The sequence below is a fragment of the Triticum dicoccoides genome, chromosome 7A (assembly GCF_002162155.2).
Source record: "Triticum dicoccoides isolate Atlit2015 ecotype Zavitan chromosome 7A, WEW_v2.0, whole genome shotgun sequence".
Taxonomy (NCBI): Eukaryota; Viridiplantae; Streptophyta; class Magnoliopsida; order Poales; family Poaceae; genus Triticum; species Triticum dicoccoides.
Window position 1 is genome coordinate 717440927 of NC_041392.1, and position 21501 is coordinate 717462427.

The following is a 21501-nucleotide window of genomic DNA, read 5'->3' on the forward strand; positions in this document are numbered from 1 at the left end:
ATTATGTATGATATAAGCTGCACCATAGTTTACAGTGCCTAATATTCCCTAAGTTTCATACTGTAGTGCCTATAAATTGTTTTTAAAGTAAATATTTATTAACTTTGAAAATTTAAGGAGAAAAAAGTAATATAAAATCCATATGAAAGCATAAATCATATGATGTACTTTTAAAAAAATTGTCAATAAACATGCACAACCTTTATGATGTCTGACTTTTAGCATAAAACCAAAACACACTAAATTGTGGAGTGGATGAACCATTAATTTCTCAAAGATTGATTGAATAAATAATGATCATTACGTACTGATGATGAACATTATATTTAGAGCTAGATTCCATTATGCCAATTTAACAATGTATTAATGGTTTAATGATTAACCTCTAACCTTAAACTTGAAGACAGATCTAGGGTTAAAAAACTTAAAATTACCGTAACGGAATTCCAGTCCATGCCATGCATGTGCTGCTGCTTGTGATCGACGACGGAGTACTGCACCTCGTTGACACGATGCTTCTCTGGGTCGGACACCGAGTAGTCCAAAGCTTTCTCGTCGGGATCCTCATCCATGCGATGGACGACAACGTCGGTGGTTAGCTCCGCAAGTCCACGATCTGTCACGACGGCGTCCATGACAGGCCCCCCACGTCCATGGCCCCGCTCTGTCACGACGGCCAATCGACCTCCACGAGTGGATTTCATATCCGGCGGCAGCGAGGCGGGTGTGTGAGCGGCGGCGATAGTTTTAGAGCGTGCCCTAGGGGGAGAGATGCGGTGAGTAATTGGTAGTTACCTACTATAGCGTAAATACTTCGGCTTTGGGCACCTACAATGCAGCCGGCTTATTTAGCCGCTTAATTAGAATCCTGGAAAAAAAATCACAATCGTAGGCGCTTGGGGCAGGCGCTAGGAACTAGATTTTGTACATCTACGTGATGCAATCCAAAGTTCGTGTCCGGGGTGGATGGGTTGGGGATTGAAAATTTTAAGACCTTATTTGCCTAGTGCATAACTCGTGCTCAGCGCAAATCAATCTTTATGTTATCATCACAATCATCTGCATAGGAAATTCAATTCCAAGGTGCAGCTACGAAATAGTATAGGCACAATAACCAACCATAGCAGGATTATTAGCAGAACAATTTATATAGATCAAAAAATGACCTCTAAAGTGCTCAACACATGTAACCTAGTGATGTCTACTACACAACCTTCTTCTTGTAGACGTTGTTGGGCCTCCAAGTGCAGAGGTTTGTAGGACAGTAGCAAATTTCCCTCAAGTGGATAACCTAAGGTTTATCAATCCGTAGGAGGCATAGGATGAAGATGGTCTCTCTCAAGCAACCCTGCAACCAAATAACAAAGAGTCTCTTGTGTCCCCAACACACCCAATACAATGGTAAATTGTATAGGTGCACTAGTTCGGCGAAGAGATGGTGATACAAGTGCAATATGGATGATAGATAGAGGTATTTGTAATCTGAAAATATAAAAACAGCAAGGTAACTAATGATAAAAGTGAGCGTAAACGGTATTGCAATGATAGGAAATAAGGCCTAGGGTTCATACTTTCACTAGTGCAAGTCCTCTCAACAATAATAGCATAATTGGATCACATAACTATCCCTCAACATGCAACAAAGAGTCACTCCAAAGTCACTAATAGCGGAGAACGAACGAAGAGATTATGGTAGGGTACGAAACCACCTCAAAGTTATTCTTTCCAATCAATCCGTTGGGCTATTCCTATAAGTGTCACAAACAGCCCTAGAGTTCATACTAGAATAACACTTTAAGATACAAATCAACCAAAACCCTAATGTCACCTAGATACTTCAATGTCACCTCAAGTATCCACGGGCATGATTATACGATATGCATCACACAATCTCAATTCATCTATTAAACCAACACAAAGAACCTCAAAGAGTGCCCCAAAGTTTTTACCGGAGAATCACAACGAAAACGTGTGCCAACCCCTATGCATAGGTTCCCAATGTCACGAAACCCGCAAGTTGGTCACCAAAACGTACATCAAGTGGCACGTGGTATCCCATTGTCACCACAGATATCCACGGCAAGACATACATCAAGTGTTCTCAAGTCTTTAAAGACTCAATCCGATAAGATTACTTCAAAGGGGAAACTCGATTCATTACAAGAGACAAGAGGGGGGAAGAAACATCATAGGATCCAAATATAATAGCAATGCTCGCGATACATCAAGATCGTATCATCTCAAGAACACGAGAGAGAGAGAGAGATCAAACACATAGCTACTGGTACATACCCTCAGCCCCGAGGGAGAACTACTCCCTCCTCGTCATGGAGAGCACCGGGATGATGAAGATGGCCACCGGAGATGGATCCCCCCTCCGGCAGGGTACCGGAAAGGGGTCCCGATTGGTTTTTCGTGGTTCTGGAGGCTTGCGGCGGCGGAACTCCCGATCTATCTTCTGTTCTGGAAGTTTTAGGGTACGACGGTATATATGGGTGAAAGGAGTACGTCGGTGGAGCTACGGGGGCCCCACGAGGCAGGGGGCACGCCCAGGGGGGAGGGCGCGCCCTCCACCCTCGTGACCTCCCCGGAAACTTCTTGGAGTAGGGTCCAAGTCTCCTGGATCACGTTCGGTGAGAAGATCACGTTCCCGAAGGTTTCATTCCGTTTGGACTCCGTTTGTTATTCTGTTTCCTCGAAATACTGAAATAGGCAAAAAACAACAATTCCGGGCTGGGCCTCCGGTTAATAGGTTAGTCCCAAAAATAATATAAAAGTGGAAAATAAAGCCCAATACAGTCCAAAACAGTAGATAAAGTAGCATGGATTAATCAAAAATTATAGATACGTTGGAGACGTATCACCTAGCAAGTTAGATAACACATCTACACAATCTGGATAGGCATCTCATCGATTAAAGAAAAAAAGAAACCCTATCCTTCCCCAAAAATAGAGAAAAGGACAGACCAGGCATTTCCTTTTTGAGTCACCATCTTCCTTCTTGAAAACCACATGTACACACTCATCATGTATACCATAACACATCAGAATCTGTTAACGAGCGCTCACAAGCTTAACTAGCTTCAAACGAACCTAGCCAATCAGGGTTTTATGCTACTTAATCTAAATGAGCCGATGATTAATGAGCACGAGTTTAACAAGCAGAGATGCCAAACCACACACCAATTAACATAGTTCTACCTTAGTTCAACACTTCCATACATACAAAAGCAAGCACCACTTAGTAGTACTGGTGCACATAGTTCGACCATAAACGTTCACCAACAAAGTATAGCATAGGGTAGTACTTAGCATAGTTAAAACCAAAAGAGCATCAGTTCTAGCTGTGAGGGTGCGCACTTCCCTAAAGCCTCAAAGAAGCCTCATCAAGTACTCGGCATACGTGACGTGCTTCACCCTGAAAGCGTAGCCATTCTTGATGTTGCCTTGGGATGTTCCGACTGCATGGTTGATGGTACTTCTCAGGTCGCCTTTCATCAGCTTGTTGCAGTAAGGGCATCCGTAGCCCCCCTTCTGATTCTTGACCTGATACGTTTCTCGAGCACACCACTGTTCAGCTCCCTCGCCTTCTGCCTCCTGTAGATCCTCTGGGTTTCTTGGTCGCTGTCGATGTCGGCACTTAGGACCTACATGTAGTACCAAATGTTGCGTAAGTATATCTAATATAAGAATTCAGCAGGCACAGAGTCTATGAAACATAATGTAATTGATGACAGCGTAAAATATCTTCAAATGATGTTGAAAAAATAAATGCATAACTTATTAGTTGGTACGTAAGCAACTAAATGGGATAGTACTATATAGTAAAAAAATGAAGGATCAATCATACATGTCGAAGAGAGCACTAGCATTGCCACAATTTTGCCACACATTTTTCCCAAGCTTGCCTAAGGTTAGTTCATCAAAATGAGAGCCACAAGTTGGCAAGCCTAAGGAAACTTTGCCACACTTTTTGTGTGTATGCCATGTGGGACCCAAGTGTGGCTTGCCTAAGGTGTGGCTGGAACCAAACACTCACTTAAGTTGGTCAAACTTGCCTAACCTTAGGTATGGCAATCTTTGGCAAAGTCACTAACCAAACAGCCTTTAGTGCAACAAAATTCACTTGTTACGTAAAAATGCATGAACTGATGATGTAACATGGCAGAGCAGCATACAGATGTACTAATGCAAAAAAAAGACTTATAACTTGCATGCACGACTAGATAAAATAGCTCGTGAGCTGTATCTATTTAGGGTTAGAATTTTGTGTGTTTATGATGATGGATATTAAAAGTCCACATGTTATCGTCGTGGAAGTTTCCCCTGTTGATCGATACCCCACCGATCAATGTTCCTGAACCATTCAACGTTCTAGGTAAAGTAGTTAATTATTATGAATTCTGACAATAAGTGATCCCAAATGTTGTACTTACAAAAAAGGGTTTTCATCATTTATGCCACCAGTTGTGTCCCACAATTAAGTATCATCACTAGGAATTTCTACTGCTAAAAAAGCCATCGCTTCTTTAGACACATGCTCAAAAATGCCACTGCACATCATTATTGTGATATCAAATCTATCTTGACATGCTATAATGGCATCAATACCTATGGCCCAACATGCCAGCTCTCCCTCTATCTCACTACAATAAAGTGTGGGCCCACTTGATCCCAACAACATTCTTATTTTCCTGTAAAATTATTCGCTTACTTACTCCTCACAAGTGGGGCCATACTTATCATTGTGAGATAGAGAGAACTGCAATGTGGGCCTGGGCTTTTTTTGTCATATTGGATGGTCAACAAGTTTTGAATGAAAATAACAATGTCTAATGGCATTACTGAGCAAACATCTAACGGAACGATGGCATTTTTATACATCTAATGGCATTTCTGAGTAAGCAGGTCATGAATCGATGGCATTTTTGAGCGGCTATAACTTCTAAGGGAAAAACTGAGTAGTGGGATACAACTGGTGGCATAAATAATAAAAACCCTACAAAAGAACTAATTAAAACAACTCAAGTAAAACATTGATGATATCCAATTTCTTTCTAAAATAGCCATTGCTTAGAGATAATCAATGTTTAAAATCATTGCCACAGCCACTTATGGAAATTTAAACCAAAGATCGATCAAGTCCAACCAAACATGTACTCAACATTTTAATACCTTATTTGCCTTGTACTGACCAGATAAAACCTAGGATATTACAAAATAAATAAATAAATAAAGGGGATAGATGACTAACCTCTTCTTCGTTCTCGTCGGCGACGACCACAGGTGGGGGCAGGGGAGGCAACATCCGCGGCAGACGAACACCCGGCTGAGGCTGAGGAGCCACCACCTGCTCCGGTAGAGGAGCCAGAGGAGATACCTGTTCCGGATTATTAGCAGAATAATTTATATAGGTCAAAAATTGACATATACATGCCTCAATAAATGTAATCTAGCTACACAGCTGCGGATCCAAGATTTCATACTTGGGTGTTCAAAAATTTATATTGCAAACTAAAACCACAACAATATTTTTCAAATGAAGGGAGTAATATCTAAAATTTACATGTGAAAAGATTCTTAGTCCATCGTAATGACAGTACCGACATGAATGACAGAAAATGAAGATTATTTACTTCATGACCATACAATATGACATTTTCATAAACAAGGCATGGTGTTGTTATCCTTCAGTTGCAGAAAATATTTTCACAATCACCTACGTAGGAAATTCAATTCCAAGGTCAAGCTACGTATTTGTATTATCATAGTCACCAAGCCTAGGTGGCTTTATTAGCAGAATAATTTATCTACATCAAAATATTGCCTATACAGGGCTCAACACATGTAACCTAGCTAGTTACCTAACAAATCTACAGAATATTGATATGGAGTCCATCGATCAAAGATAAAAAGAAACCCTGGCCTTCCCCAAAAATAGAGAAAAGGACTGACCAGAGCACAGCTAGGATTTTACAAAAAACTAAAGGAGATAGATGACTAACGTCGTCTTTGTTGACGTCGCCAGCGACCACAGGCCCGGGCACTGGAGGCGTCACCCGCGGCAGAGGAGACACCTGCTCTGTCTGAGCAGCCAGAGCAGCTACCGGGGCCCACATAAATGGCTGTGCAAGGACAGTTTCATGCCGGTCAAGTACCATATATAAGAAATTTCGGCCAAAAAAAATTCGGGTGTAGTACTGTACGTCTGTACCGGTGCTGCTGCTATCAAAATTTGGCATCAACACATTTTGGATGCACGAGAACCATGAGATCCGAGTGGTTCGTAGATCTTAAATAAAGATAACCTATACAATGAGGAGCCGACCCCCACACCCATGCACCCATGTGGATCCGCCCTGAAACCTAACGGATCTAACGAATCTAGGTTGACACCTATGATTGACCAGAGCACACCTAGGATTTTACAAAAAATTAAAGGAGATAGATGACTAACGTCTTCTTTGTTGACATCGACGACAACCACAGGCTCGGGCACAGGAGGCGTCACCTGCTCCGTCTGAGGAGCCAGAGCAGCTACCTGGTCCCACATAAATAGCAGAATATTTTATATAGATCAAAAATGTCATATACATGCCTAAACTAATGCAACCTAGCAACACAGCTTCGGATCCAGGATTTCAAAGTTGGGTGTTCAAAAATTAATATTGCAAACCAAAACCACAACAATATATTTCAAACGGCTGAGATCAAGTTGGCTTTTGAGTCCAGAAGGCATTCTTCTGCCTCTGCTTCTGTTACTCAAGAAATTAAAGAGTTTGGAGTACGTAATAGCTAAAATGTTCATGTGAAAATATTTTTTTTCATCATACTGACAGTACAGACATGAATGACAGAAAATGAAGATTATTTAGTATGACATTTTCGTAAACAAGGCATGGTGTTGTTATCCTTTACTTGCAGAAAATATTATGATGAAAATAAGCAACCAAATAATATATTTCAAATAGGGATGATAACAAGTCAATAATATTACATCCTATGGTAATTGGACTCCAGGAATCAAGCAATTGGTGTAGAGCAAATTGAACGACAAAAATGTGTCTGCTGGATTAAGCGTAAGAGGCTAGTTTTATACAAATTGACATGAAGTTTAGTGCATAAACTACACCAATTTTAGTACATTTAAAATAAAAGAACCATATATAAGAATTTTGGGGCAAATAATTTCGGGTGGTTGGTAGATCTATCTTAAAATTTGGCATCAACACATTTTGGATGCACGAGAGCCATGGATCGGAGTGGTTGGTAGATCTTAAAAAAAAGATAACCTATGCAATGAGGAGTCGACCCCCACACCCATGCACCCATGTGGACCAAACCTACCTGATCTAACGAATCTAGGTACAGATCTCATAGATGGAAGAAAAGCAGAAACCCTATCCATGCCCAAAAATAGATAAGGGACTGAACAAGGAAACCTAGGATATTTCCTAAAATAGGACTGACCTCTTCTTCATCGTCGTCGCCGTCGACGTTGACCACGGGCTGCGGCAGAGGAGGCAGATGGCGTGGCAGAGGAGTCACCTGCTCCGGCGTAGGTGACACCTGCACCGGAGCCTGGACGTGGTCGACGACGCCACGGCCGCCCTGCTGCCGGCTGGACCCCTCGCCAGCGGGGAGGGGTTTCTCCATGTGCAGCTTCGCACGGCGCTTGGATGCTTCGTGCGCCATGGCGTCGGCCCTCCCTCCTATGGTGCGCTTGGGCATCTCGACGGCGGAGGTGCAGCGGCGGGAAGGGAGCAGCGGCGGGGTGGGCAGGCGAGTGGTGAGGCATGGGAGGAGAAAACCCTCGAATTTGTAGATGGGGAAGAGGACGGGAAGAGGGCAGCGGCGATGTGATAAATGCTAATGGGGAAGCGGAGCGTGCTATGGGGAAGCGGAGCCGCCGATTTAGTCGTGGGCAGTCAAAAGGAGTTGTTGCCACGTTCACACCTCCCTGTGCATTGTTCACACCAACACGTCTTGCCTCGTCAAAATGTAACTTCTCACTTCTCACTAAAATGAATAGCCCGATCGTACACATCCATGATTTAGGAGTAATGCAACTTCCCTTCAAAAAATTGTGTAATGCAACTGCCCCCTCATTACACAGAACAAAGTCATACAGTGGGACAACTGAATTGGTAGGCTTGTTTCATCTGCATGTGTCATGTTTTATATTTGTCCTAAAATATGTTGTAAAACTTTGCAAACTATGGAATGGGAAATGGATGTGACAAAACTTCGTCAGCAACCGCGCGGATTCGTCTGCCATATATCCGATGTCCGGTACCGAGGAGGGGAATGTTGATCCACGCGATGCCATGTGTTTCGTCTGGACCCATATCATGCACCCCGAGCCAACCGGGCCAAAACATGCGCCGCTAGCCTTCTCGATCCAAACAACAAGCTAGTGTCCACCATGCGCAGAGATGCTCATGCGGACAGGTTTGCTAGCACTAGTGAATGACGTCGGATCCCGGTATGCAATATGTGAAGCCATGTGTCTCTTTGGCGTGCCTGGCATACCGAAGGGACTCGTCGAAGGTCCAACGAACCATGGTGGGGTCAATGCTGGATGTATGGTGTGGGTCAACCTGGCTAACGGTGCATGGTTTGAGTTTAGGTGGCTAGGTTTGCATGGATGGGGGGCTAGATGGCTAATGAGTGCGCATGCGTCATCTGTACATTGTCAAGGTTGAATGGTGGTTGTCTACGTGGCCATGCGTGCATGCATGGTGTGGGTCCAGTTTGCGTTCGGCACACGGGATGTGCCTTGGTGGGTAGGGCCCAAAACTTGCGACACAGAGTTCTGAAGCAGATGAAGGGGCGGGCCCCGGTCTTCGTCCACAAGCAGGACTTGTTCCCTCTCGATGGCTAGCTCCGGGATGTGTTTTGGTCTCGTTTACACACAACCTATGTGAAGGCTTATGCGTGTCGCTCTCGATGTTCGACCACACCCACACCGCGAAAGTTCCCAAGAAATTTGGACCCCTTATGAATTTGCACGGATTATAGCGGCGGCAGACGAGACCCGACACTTTTTGCCCTTAACAATGGCTCTGAGGCGGCCCTGCCCATTGGTCGCACATGGCACATATATGGACCAGAGCTTAGCATGGATCTGTCACCCCCAATCCCTGCTGTGATTTCATGTGGCCGCGGTATAGATCCTGAATTTCCGAGGATACTGCCCTAGAAATGCGGCAAATGTCCCGAATATGGCAAGCGCGGGCTCCGAGAAAGGCCAGGACCTTGCATGCACTTTTAGATTGTTCTCCGTTGACCCAAGAGAGAGCATCGACGAAAATGGAGGAATGGGCCCGCATTCATTGCGCAAACCGGACACGTTACCTCAAGGTAGTTAGATCCAAACCATGCACCCCCGCCGTCTAGACCCACGTGGTGCACCACTTAGACACTAGACCCACATCACTTACGCCGGCCCCCAAGCCAACCATTCCCCGTGTAGACTCATATGCCGCACCCCGCAAAATAGCTTAGCACAAGACTTCCACCCCGATTTCCACAACATGCACCACTACACGTAAGTGTCCAAAAAATGGACTACACATTATCAACATTTTTTTGCCAAAACAAGTAAGTTGTTTTTAAATTGCTTGAAAATAGCAAGGTTTCTGTTAAATTATAATTTCATTAATTACACATTATAACGTGCATTTGTTGTCCCTCAAAAAGGGGTGCATTCCTTTTTGTAAACCCACAAAATTACTTCCTTTCCCTCGAAAAAACGAATCCTTCTTCACCCTCTCACGATCACGTTCACGGTGGCCTCGCCCTATAATCTAGGAGTGGTCATTCCGATCTCCCCACGGGGGACAACTTCCACGCACTATCTATCTTGGTTGGTTGCAACCATCTCGCCATCACGGTTTTTTATGGGAAAATCACATTCTTTTGTTTTTCCTTCCAAAGATATGTGGCGAAAAAATATGGAACAAAAATTGTAGAAGGCATGGTGGGATACGTGCACATGTTGTCTTTTTGTACTACAAGTGCACTTGTTGGCAAGTTGCATGTGCACGTGTCATGTTTCATATTTTTATTGAAAATTATGTTGTACACCTTTACATAGACGCTTGAATTATTGTTTTCGTATGTTAATAATTCCTAAATATTGAAATTCAGCATGCACATAACACATGGTTTCCAAGCTTCGTCAGCGACCGCTTGGATTCGTCTGGTATATGCCCGCTGTCTGGTATTGGGCAGGGGAATGTGGATCCATGCGATGCCATGCGTTTCATCTGGACCCATGTCATGCACCCCCAACCAATCGGGCCGACATCATTTGCCGCTAGGCTTCTCTATCCTAACCATGCGCTAGTGCCCATCATTTTGGCTGGCACTAGTGAATGACGTCGTATCTCGGTGTGCAATATGTGTAGTCGCGTGTTGCTTTGACATACCTGAAATGCCGAGGGAAGGGACTCGTGTCGGAGGTCCAACGAACCGAGGAGGGGTCAATAATGGATGGATGGTGTGGGTGAACCTGGCAAACGGTTCACGGTTTGAGTGAAGCTGGCTAGGTGTGCATGGCTGGGTGCTAGATGGCTAATGAGTGCGCATGCGTCTTTATACATTGTCAAGGTTCACCGGTGAGTGTCTACTTGGCCACGCGTGCATGTATGGTGTGGGTCCAGTTGGTGTGCGGCGCACGGTACGCGCCTTGGTTGCTAGGGTCCACATCTTGTGGCACGGAGTTCTGAAGCAGATGAAGGGGCAGGCCCCGCACACCGTTCATAGGCCAGACTCGTTTCCTCTCAATGGACAATGGCTCCGAGGCGGCCCTTCTATTTGGTGGCACATGGCCCATATATATGGACCAAAGAGCTTAGCATGTGATTGTTAGCCCATTCCCTGCTATGATTTCATGTGGCCGCGGTATAAATCGTGAATTCCCAATGATACTACCCTAGAAATGCGGCAACTGTCCCGAATATGGCACGCGGGACCCAAGAAAGGCCGGGACCTAGCATGCGCGTTTGGATTGTTCTCCATTGACCCGAGAGAAAGCACCGATGAAAATGGAGGAACGGGCCCGCACTCAGTGCGCAAACCGGATGCGTTACCTCAAGGTAGCTAGATCCAAACCATGCACCCCCGCCGTCTAGACTCACATGGCGCACCACTTACGCACTAGACCCACACCACTTACAGCGGCCCCCAAGCCCAAGAATTCCCCCGGGGTAGACTCATATGTCACACACCACAAAATAGAATTAGCATAAGACTTCCACCCCGATTCACCAGGTTACTACCTTGTGGACCCCTAGCCAGCATGATACATTGCATGCACCTAGAGCCACCTGGGCCCACAGCATGCACCACTACACGTACGTGTCCACAAAACGAACTAACCCATAATCAACTTTTTTTTGCCAAAACAATTTAGTTATTTTTATAATGGCTTGAAAATAGCAAGGTTTCTGTTAAATAATAATTTCCTTAATTACAATAAGGTCCATTTTGTAACCACACAAAATTCCTACCTTCCCTCGAAAAAAAGGATTTCTTCTCTCACGATCACGATGGCCTCATCCTATAATCTAGGAGTCGACCCAATCTCCCCACGGGGGCCAAGTTGCACGCAGTAGATATTTTTAGTTGGTTGCAAATTTCTCTCCAAAACGGTTTATTATGAGAAAATCACCTTATTTTTTTTACTTCCAAAGACATGTGGCGACAAAAGCATGGAACAAAATCGTAGGAGGCACGATTGGATACGTGCACATGCTGTCTTTTTCTACTACAACTGGACCTGTTGGCAAATTGCATGTGCACGTGTCATGTTTCAGTTTATCTTGAAAATTATTTTGTACACATTTACATAGTCGATCGAATTGTTGTTTTCATATGTTAATAATCCCTACATATTGACCACGTGACACATGTGGTAAGCAATCCAAACAATTCAAAAAAAATCCCTAAATATTGAATTTAAGCATGCTCCTAGAAATTATCAGTCATAGAACCAACATCTCTTTCGTAGAGATTAAGGTACTTCCACATTAAATCTAATACAATAAATTCAAAAGATCAACTTAATACATTAACAGCACATAGGGATGTAGCCAGGAATCCAACGAGTAGAGAAAAAAGGAGGAACAAAAGCTGGAAGAAGAAGGACCAGCCAGCAGCAGCGCCATCAGCCTCCTAGCCTCACAACTCCAGGTCTCCAGCCTTGTGAACTCCAGTTTTTTTCCTGCGAAACTCGAATGGCAAAGTTGCTGATACAGGTTAGGACTTAGTGAAAATTACAGTTATGTTGAAACAGTTATAATGACAAACAGTGTTGACATGATGGTTACAACAAGCAAACAAAACGAAGCTCACAAGTGCAACTTACTTTTAACATCAAACAATTATATACTTTAGAGCAAGATTTTACCATGCAACATAAACTTGTCATAGCAACAAAAGGCATGGCATGAAAGTATTGACAACATAATGCAGATAAATTTTAGGAAGCATGGCCATAGAAGTTATATTTTTAGTGGCAACCTTCAAGCAAAGTTGCATAGTTTTATAACAGAAAGGGTTGTTGTTATTGGTAGAGGCACACTGAGGTTGGCTAGCCATCGAGGATGACCAGTGGGCTAGGGGCCACATGACTGGGAGCATTTGTGTGTGCGTGACTGCCGTGGGACCCGGATGTCAGTGGCTTACTTTGAAAACAAAAGGGGGATTTATAGTTTAGTGGGAACCATCAAGCAAATTCACAAAGTTTTATAGCTGACAGATTTATACTTGCTGAGATGCACAGAGTAAAATGATGACATGTTGGAGGCAATAAATAAATATGTAACATGGCTTGTCATGGCAGCTAATTGCACAGAATGCTAAGTACAAATAATGGAGAACAAGACATACAACATGAGCATCTCCATAAGAGCTGGTAGCTCTACCAAAAAGAAATCAACAACTCAAAAAAAGGTTCAAATATAGTATCAAGCACTTAATAATAGAAAGACACATCACAAATTTTTGGAGTAGAAGTGCAGGTGAACATCAAATACTACCACTACAACAGTACAAATTTAGCCTAGGGTTCATATACATCATAATCCAGCCCCCAAAAGCATGTACTCAATCATTACCACCGCAACTGTAAGCACGAGCAGTAGGAAGATTAGGAGTGCGGAAGCTTACCCTAAACAACGGTACCGCCGCCGTTCAGATGAGGGGAGCGGCGAGGGAAGCGTGGAGAACGGCGGGGCAAGTAATATATTTGCTGTCCTAAAATGTATCGGTTTGCGGCTACGATGTTATATGTACTGTTGTTTTTTCTACTCGCGGCGGTCATTTATTTATTATAAAATATCCCCGCCGTCCTGAGTTGGCGCGATGTGGACAAAATCTGCACAATTTCCCACGTCAATTGTGCTGGCAGCAGCGGCGCTGGATCCGACGAATATTGCAGCCCAGCCCGTGCGGTGGCCGACAGCCGAGGCAGTGGCGGGCCCGCGCAGTCCCGCTAGTGCGGGCTGGCGCGATTCACCGTGCACCACGCGCGGGTCTGCTGGCCTAGCAGTCGACCGACCGACAGCCGCGCGCCCGGTGGCAGAGGTCTCGTCTCGCCCCATCCAGCGGGCACATGCAACGATCCCGAGGGGGAATATGGCGATCTGTCGGCCCATAAACGACGCGCGTCGGGCGCGTGGGCCGATCCTCTTCTTGTGCGGATGGGGACGCTGGCACGTTGTGCCGACTAAGTTTAGTCCCACCTCGCCCGCGGAGAGACGCGCCGACCGGTTTATATACTCCCGTCTTCGCCTTCTCACAAGCTCGCTACAGAACACTAATGAATGCCCTGTTGTACGACGTGGCCTCCCTGCTCGCCGGCCGAAAAGCCTCCCAGAAGGCGTTGTAGTATACTGTCCGTGCGCGCGCCCAGCCACGGCTGGGCTTTTTTTCAAATATTTTTTTTCACATACATTAAATTTAAAAAATGTTAATCAGTTGACAAAGTCATGACAGCAGTAAGACACGCATATAAATATATCATGTTTCACACATAATAATAGAAATCGCGTGTCTCATAACATCGAACAAGGTGGCATAAAGATTAACTCAAAGTTCCATGTCTCCAATCCTTAAACAAATAAACTGAAAGTGCCAGTGCCTTCCATCGAACAAGGTGGCTTAAAGAATAAACTCAAGGTGCCATGTCTCTTATCCTTAAACAAATAAACGGAAATTACGAGTGCCTTCAATTGATTATGAATACTTCATCTTTATGCCCGGTTCCTACATAACAAATTGTAAACAACTCATCAGACAATTGTAAAGAGAGAACCCAAAAAATAATTAAAATAATGTAAAACTTACTTTTCATTCTCAGCGCATGTTTGCCGTCTATGGCCCTCTTTCTTACAAATGCCACAAAGAGGACCGGTTTTTTTCTCAGAAAATGATTTCGGTCTTCCATTTTTTGTAACATTTGGATCTTTCTTTGCCCGCCCTGTCGTGCTCTCTTTAGGGGCGCCCTTCGTGGAAACTTTCACGGGATCACCTATGACATCAACATGTTGTTCCGGCTGACGTGGCTCCTCATGCACATTTCTTCTACTACCAACAACATCATTATCAGGAACCTTTTTCTTCGCTATTATATTCCGCAGATACTGCATCAACTCATCAAACACGAATGGATCATTTGAAGCAACATGAAAAGCTTCAGCTCCTGTTATACTGAGTTGACTATAGAGAGCACGCTGCTCTGCCCCTGTCCAACCCCAACCAAACATGTCACTCTTTCGCTGTGCAGGCAGTCCACCTCTCGCAACTTTCGACATCCTCTTAAGGATGCAACACTTAGGTATTTTAGATATTTTCAGATGAACCAACACATACAGAATGTGTTTGCAAGACAATCCTTTCCGAAGCATTCGTCCACAACTGCAGTCTATCGTATTTTCAGAGTTTTCAGCTCGATAATTCACGCTGAACTGAAATTTGCGGTTATTTCTCCATGTCACGATGAAGGTGTGGCAGTCAACTCCCACTAGCATCTCAAAAATCTCAAGCTCTCCCATCTTCTTCAGATCTTGTTGAAGAATATAAAAATTGGAATGAGTGAATACTTCGGCAGCATGCTTCTCAATATCGTTATATTCTGTGACTGATGGTGGCAATGACTGATTTAAAACACAGTCATCATGCGCCTCGTTCTCACGTAGTCGAACTATGCAATTCTCATAATGCACAACTAGGTCAACAATAGTCATACCGCCGTCCAGGTGAAGGTGAAGACAAGAGTTAAGGCTTTCACTCCTCTGATTACTGCACATACCCAGAAAAAAACCATCTGACAGATATGATGCTGCCCACAGACTTCTCTTCCTGTACATCCTGCTCAGCCACTCTTCTGTTTTATTAGTCTTCCATTTACGGACGAAAGCGTGCCATCTCGCCTCAAAGTTGGCTGGAGAGGTGGAGTAGTACAAGAGTGCCCTGAACTCATTTAGCGATTTGTAATTAAGGTGCTTCTGCATGTTTTTTTCCACGTGCCATGAGCAGAGACGGTGCAACACATCAACCAAAACCAACCGAATAGCTCGTATCATTGCAGCGTCTCCATCTGTGATGATTGACCTTGGCTTTTTCTGACAATTGGCCCTCAGGAATGTCTGGAGCAGCCACATGTACGTCGCTTCGGTCTCGTCGGACACAATGGCACAACCAAAAACTATGGTGCAACGGTGATTATTTACACCAACAAAGGGGATAAACATCATACCATATCTGTTCATCTTATACGTGTTGTCGAACACAGTCACATCTCCATACAACTAATAGTCCCGCCGCGACTGTGCATCGCACCAGAACATGCTCTTCAAACGGCCCTCCTTATCGAGCACGTACTCAAAGAAAAAGTCTGGATCCTTCTCCTTTCTGCTCCTCATAATTCCGACTGCCGTGTTCGCATCACCCTTCGCAATCAACTTCATTTTTTCTCGGCAACATAGGTTGTACACGTCTCGTCTCAGAAACCCACACTTATCATACGAGCCATACCTGCTAATGAAGTTGTCGACGATGATATGCTTTCTGATCCCAGCTCCTTCCATCGCCAAGATCTCAGCTATCTGATGATCTCCCATCACTCGATGTGACCGCAGAAATACCACCTCATCTGGTCTCGCTAACAAATGGTTGTGATCATCCATAAAAGCTGCCACGAACCAAACTCCACGTCCATTGTCCAACTTCACGACTAAATGTGCGCCACACTCGCAACGAGTCTCAGGTCTTAGCCTGCGGGTACGGCCCTCCGGGTTTAAAAATTTACTGAGACGTTTTCCTGCCCTCAAGCAAATGTATCGCCTATACCGAACAGTGGTTGAAAGTCCTTTTCCTCGTTTCACCTTATCTTTTCTGATACTGAATCCACGGTCTTTGGCGTAGTTATTATAGAACATGTAGGCTCCCATTGTGATGCAAATGTCATACCCATAACCTTCAACTGTGTCTCAAGCGCACGTTGCTGGATTTCAGCTTCCTCAATGTCCATATAAGCTCCATCCTCATGCTCATATTCATCATCACCACTCCAACCATCAAAGTTAGCCTACAATATTCCACATAAGCAAGTGTAAGTTGTCATCAACAAGTTTTTATTATTCAATGACATCTTAAATTTTGGACCAAACCTGGCTTATGTTATCCACGAAAGATTCAACACCATGATTTTCCTCGTTCTGGACGTCAATATCCTCCTGCACATAAAAAAATCATATGCACATGTAAGTACCATATGTTTCTTCATCCGACGAAAAGATTGTACACGACACTTACGTTTTCACTACAAGCACCCTCCTCCTTTTGAAAATCCTCCTCAGGTAAATAATCATACGCCGACCAGGATTCATTGTCGCTGCCATCATCATCATCTTTACTATCATTACCATTCGTACGATCAACAGTATCGCTACCATCCCACTCACTCGTGTCCAAAAACAGATCCGTAAATGCAGTTTCTTTATCCATTGAATGATCTCACAACCAACACTGCAATATTATAATAAAAATTGATCTATCAATTTTAACTCAAATTAAATGTACTACGATCATACAGATGGCAACTTCTTATCTAACAAGTGATTGCACATAATTATTTACAGATACAATTTTTTTTGACAAACTAGACGGCTTATATGGCGTGCACGTGCACTTCAGCCGGCTTGGCGTGGCTGCGGACGGCGAGGACGTTCCCGGAGAGGTTGATCACGGAGTTGCGTGCGGCGACGGCGTCCACGTAGGCCACGTCACCGCGACGACCTGCACGGAGGCGACATCACGTACGGCGGGCGACTCCAACAACGTCCGCGCCGGCCAGATCCCGGGTGAAGACGGGGAAAATGGTCGGCGATCGGCGGGGAAAGGCGGCGATCGGCCGGACGGGAAGACGTTGGAATTGGCAGTGTGATCACGGCTAGATCGGCGGGGAAAGGCGGCGATCGGCGGGTAAGGGCGGCGATCGGCGGGGCGGGGCGACGTTGGAACGGGCCGCGTGATCAACGCAGGTCGTCGTTTTTTTGTTTCGCACGAGGGGAAGAGGGTAGATGCGAGCCGGCTGTATCGGCTCGAGCCGTGCGCTCGGCTCTACCTGTATGGGCACGCCGCATACGGCGCGGGATACGTTAAGCACCGTATGTCCAAAATGCCCTTATACGTTAAGCGAGGTGTGTGTGTACCGAAGCAGACCTCTTCGTGTTATGATTCCGCTGGTTCCATCCGATTCACTTGCATAATGCATTTGGTTGGTAAGAGCTACACACGTCAGGACAGGGACTCCCCACCGAAAACATGTGCAAGCAGTTGGGTGCGTTTGTGATAAACAGAGCAACCACCGCGGGTGAACCTGCAGGATAGCTCAAACTCTCACAGGAGCCTGATCCAGAGCATGGCCGCTGCTCGGTGCTCCTCTTTCCCTGCTCTCTGCGTGGTGGTAGTAGTAGTAGTGGTACTCATCGGCGGTGGTGGCGCCGAGTCCGCCGCGGACCAAGAAGGCCTCAAAATCCACCTTCACTTCTACTTCCATGAGGTCAACGCCGGCACGCCCAACGCCACCGTCCTCAACGTCGCCAGCCTGCACAGGTAAGCATCCAAAGCTTCGTATGCATCTGCCGGCGCATATCAGATATCACATGTATATTCACGTGGAATAATATGGCGCAGGAACTCGTCGACGTTCGGGGACCTGAACGTGTTCGACAACGCGCTGCGGGCGGGGCCGGACCCAGCGTCGCGGCTCGTTGGCAGGGCGCAGGGCTTGGCGCTCCATGCGTCGCTTGACGAGTCCGGCGGGCTCACGGCCATCACCTTCGCCTTCTCCGACTACGGCGCGTACAGCGGCACCACGCTGGCGACGCTGGGCCACATCGGGGTGTCTGGCCCGGCGGAGCGGAGCATCGTGGGCGGCACGGGCAAGCTCCGGTTCGCGCGCGGGTACATGGTCAGCAGCCTCCTCAGCTCCACGGACACCTCCATCGTCGTCGTCTTCGACATGTACTTCACCCTAGCCCGCTGACACGCACGCGCGGGGAACCAACGGAGTACAAGGTGTGTACTTTCGAAGCAAGCTGTTCGAGAGTTGCTGTCATGTGTGCCCCCATAAAAAGAGAGTTGCTGTCATAGTACTACAATCATCGCATAGATTATTACTCATATTTTATTTTCTAGTAGTATATCTTTCCCTACTAATAAAGCGGCTATCGCTTCTGCCCGTCCGTCATTAAAAATGCCCTTGAAGTTGGCAATAATTACCCACCAATGCCACCCGTAAGTGGCAAAAACGATTCGTTTTTAATTTCTAATATCGCTCCAGGGTTCTGTTATTAAAGGTGGATACGATATAATAGCACCAATACATGAGCAGCGCGATGGCTGAGGCAACGATGCTCCACACAGGAGACCAGGGTTCGATCCCTGGTTCTCATGCTTTTTCTCTTTCTTTTTACCAAGCGCAGTAATGGGCCAGCCCATGTGCGGGTCGTGGCGCCCCCTGTTTTCTATATCTTTTTTTTATTTCTATTTTGTTTTTTCCCTAAAAATAAATTTCGGATTGATGGCGCCCCCTATTTTTTATTTCTTTTTACTTTTTTATTTCTGTTTTGGTTTTTTATCTCAAAATTAATTTCGGATTTCCAAAATATCAAACAATTGCGAGTTCTGAAAAAAAGTAGGAAAATGGTAAACTGTTTGTGAATTTAAAAAATATTCTAAAAATCAAAAAATGTTCATGACTTAAAAAATTGCTCACAAATTATAAACAAATCACGATTTCTAATGATTTCATGAAATAAAAAATGTTCATGATTTTTTTAAATGAGCCAATATTCAAAGCATATTCAGGAATTTCAAAATCATGTCCATCAGCTTTTAGAAAATGTTCACAAAAATTAAAACACATCCGTAAATAATGAACAAAACTAATTGTAGGTTCCATAAAGGTTTTATTAGGAGATCTATATAGCTCGTTTTATGATTTTATTTAGTCCTTCGCGTTGGGTAAAAAAGGGTTTCCGTGTTTTGTACAACGCTGAACCCAACAAAATTGACATAACTTTCTAAGGGTTTGTTTTTGTAAGCTATATTAAAATGACTAAATGTCTATTTTGCTTCCATACACAGTTATGCTTATTTTCATATCACAATAGTGGTTATGGTAAACACCGCTACGCTAAGTCCAGACGAGACACTTTAGTTATCAGTATAGCTCAGGCAGGGTCCGTCAATGCAGTTTGCTCAGCCACAAAATATTTTGTTGTGACGCCTTAAAAAATCAAGTCTTGATGAGCATCATATTGTTCTTTTTTGAAATTACATTTTAAAAGTGTCTTATCGCATCATGACATGATTTGTATATACTTTGTGAATTTGATTCATACTTTTTTATATCTACCACACATGTATAACTTGATAGTTTTTTTCCGTTGCAAGGCACGGGCATTTCCAAAAATGTTCGCTAAATCAAAAAAAGTTCGTCAAATTCAATAACTATTCCACCCAATTTCTAAATATTTTCATCGATTATAGAATGTTTGCCAGTTCAGGAAAATTGCTTAAAAATGTTCACAATTTCTAAAAAATGTTTGTAAATAGCAAAAAATATTCATAAATTGAAAAAATGTTCTTGATTGTAGAAAATGTTCAGAAATTTGTAATAGTATGTTGTTTGCGATTTCAAATATGTGCATGAGTTTAACAAATTGTTCATAATTTCAAAATGTTCATGATTTCGAGAAATTGAGAGAGATATTGTATCTCGGTGATGCAACGAAATGTGATCATGACCATTTGAAATTATGAATTTTTTTCTCCCGTTGCAACGCACGGGCCCTTTTGCTAGTATAAAATAAAAAGGACTGCCCTTGGTTTGGCCAGTGGTGCTTATTGGGAATTGTTTGGTCAAACGTGACTGCCGGAAACTCACATCGGCATGATATATGACAACTATGTGACACATGTGCTAAGCAATCCGAACTATTAAAAGAAACATGATGTACGACAAGTGCCATCCATGGAATATTCCAATGAAATTTTGCAAGGAAAAGACAAATCCGTTCTCAGGGCAGTTAGTGGCGGAGAGCCACCTCCCGGTTACCCGGGGCAACTGCCCGGGCTCAGCCATGCATTCTGGTTTGAATAATATCAGTAAGTGGAGAGCTAATCATCATTTTATAGGGGCAAACAACTGATAGACAACAACTTCGTGTACTTTGCTGTGGCGAGCTAACCACCATTTTATAGGGGCAAACAACTGATAGACAACAACTCCGTGTACTTTGCTGTGGCTCGCCTGCGGAGCTGGCTCCGCCACTGAGGGCAGTAGTAGTATACCTAGGGACAAGATTGGCAATGGTTCGAGGGTACTTTTTCCTACGCCTCACCTCCCTGCGAATAGATGGCCAAAATCATTGCTTTGGCCTTTTGGTCATAGTTTAGCATGATTTAACCTCGGTTCGAAAGTTTGCCCGGATTTAACCATTTTGGTGACCACCACACAGGCCGGCGATTAGGTTTCATTACATATCACCGTTGCCTTCGGTGGTAGGTTCATAGTCAACGCGTCACTACCCCAGACTACCCTTATGTGGCAATGATCCTACTGCTTTACCCAGCGGCGGTAGGTCATATACCTACGGCGGTAGATCACTGAAGGAGTAAATGCTTGGGGGTGCGGGTGGGCCACCTGATGGTGTACTATATTGCGGGTGGCCCATCCATGGGCCAGCATCAGGGCCCAAAATGACCTGATTTTTCGTGAGTGTCAGTTGATACCACGTCGGCTTATTATGAGTATATGTTTGCTTAATTGGCGCATCAGCCAGTGCATACCTAATTTAATTGGGCTTGACCATCTCTCTCATTGGTGCACGTGGCCATAGTTGGTGGCGCAATTAACTTCTTTCTGTAACTGACTCCAATTCAATTGGGTTTTGGTACGTGAGTTTTGGTCGGGCGGACCAG

At 44.5% G+C, this 21501-nt stretch overlaps 1 protein-coding gene across 1 annotated transcript; it reads left to right on the forward strand.

The window, feature by feature from the left end:
• The first annotated feature begins 17876 nt into the window (after nucleotides 1-17876).
• On the forward strand, nucleotides 17877-18758 carry LOC119327451 (pterocarpan synthase 1-like). The gene is made up of 2 exons (XM_037600563.1): nucleotides 17877-18126; nucleotides 18208-18758. The coding sequence occupies exons 1-2, from the start codon at nucleotides 17933-17935 to the stop codon at nucleotides 18557-18559; spliced, it is 546 nt and encodes a 181-aa protein (XP_037456460.1). The 5' UTR covers nucleotides 17877-17932; the 3' UTR covers nucleotides 18560-18758.
• The last annotated feature ends 2743 nt before the right edge of the window (nucleotides 18759-21501 follow it).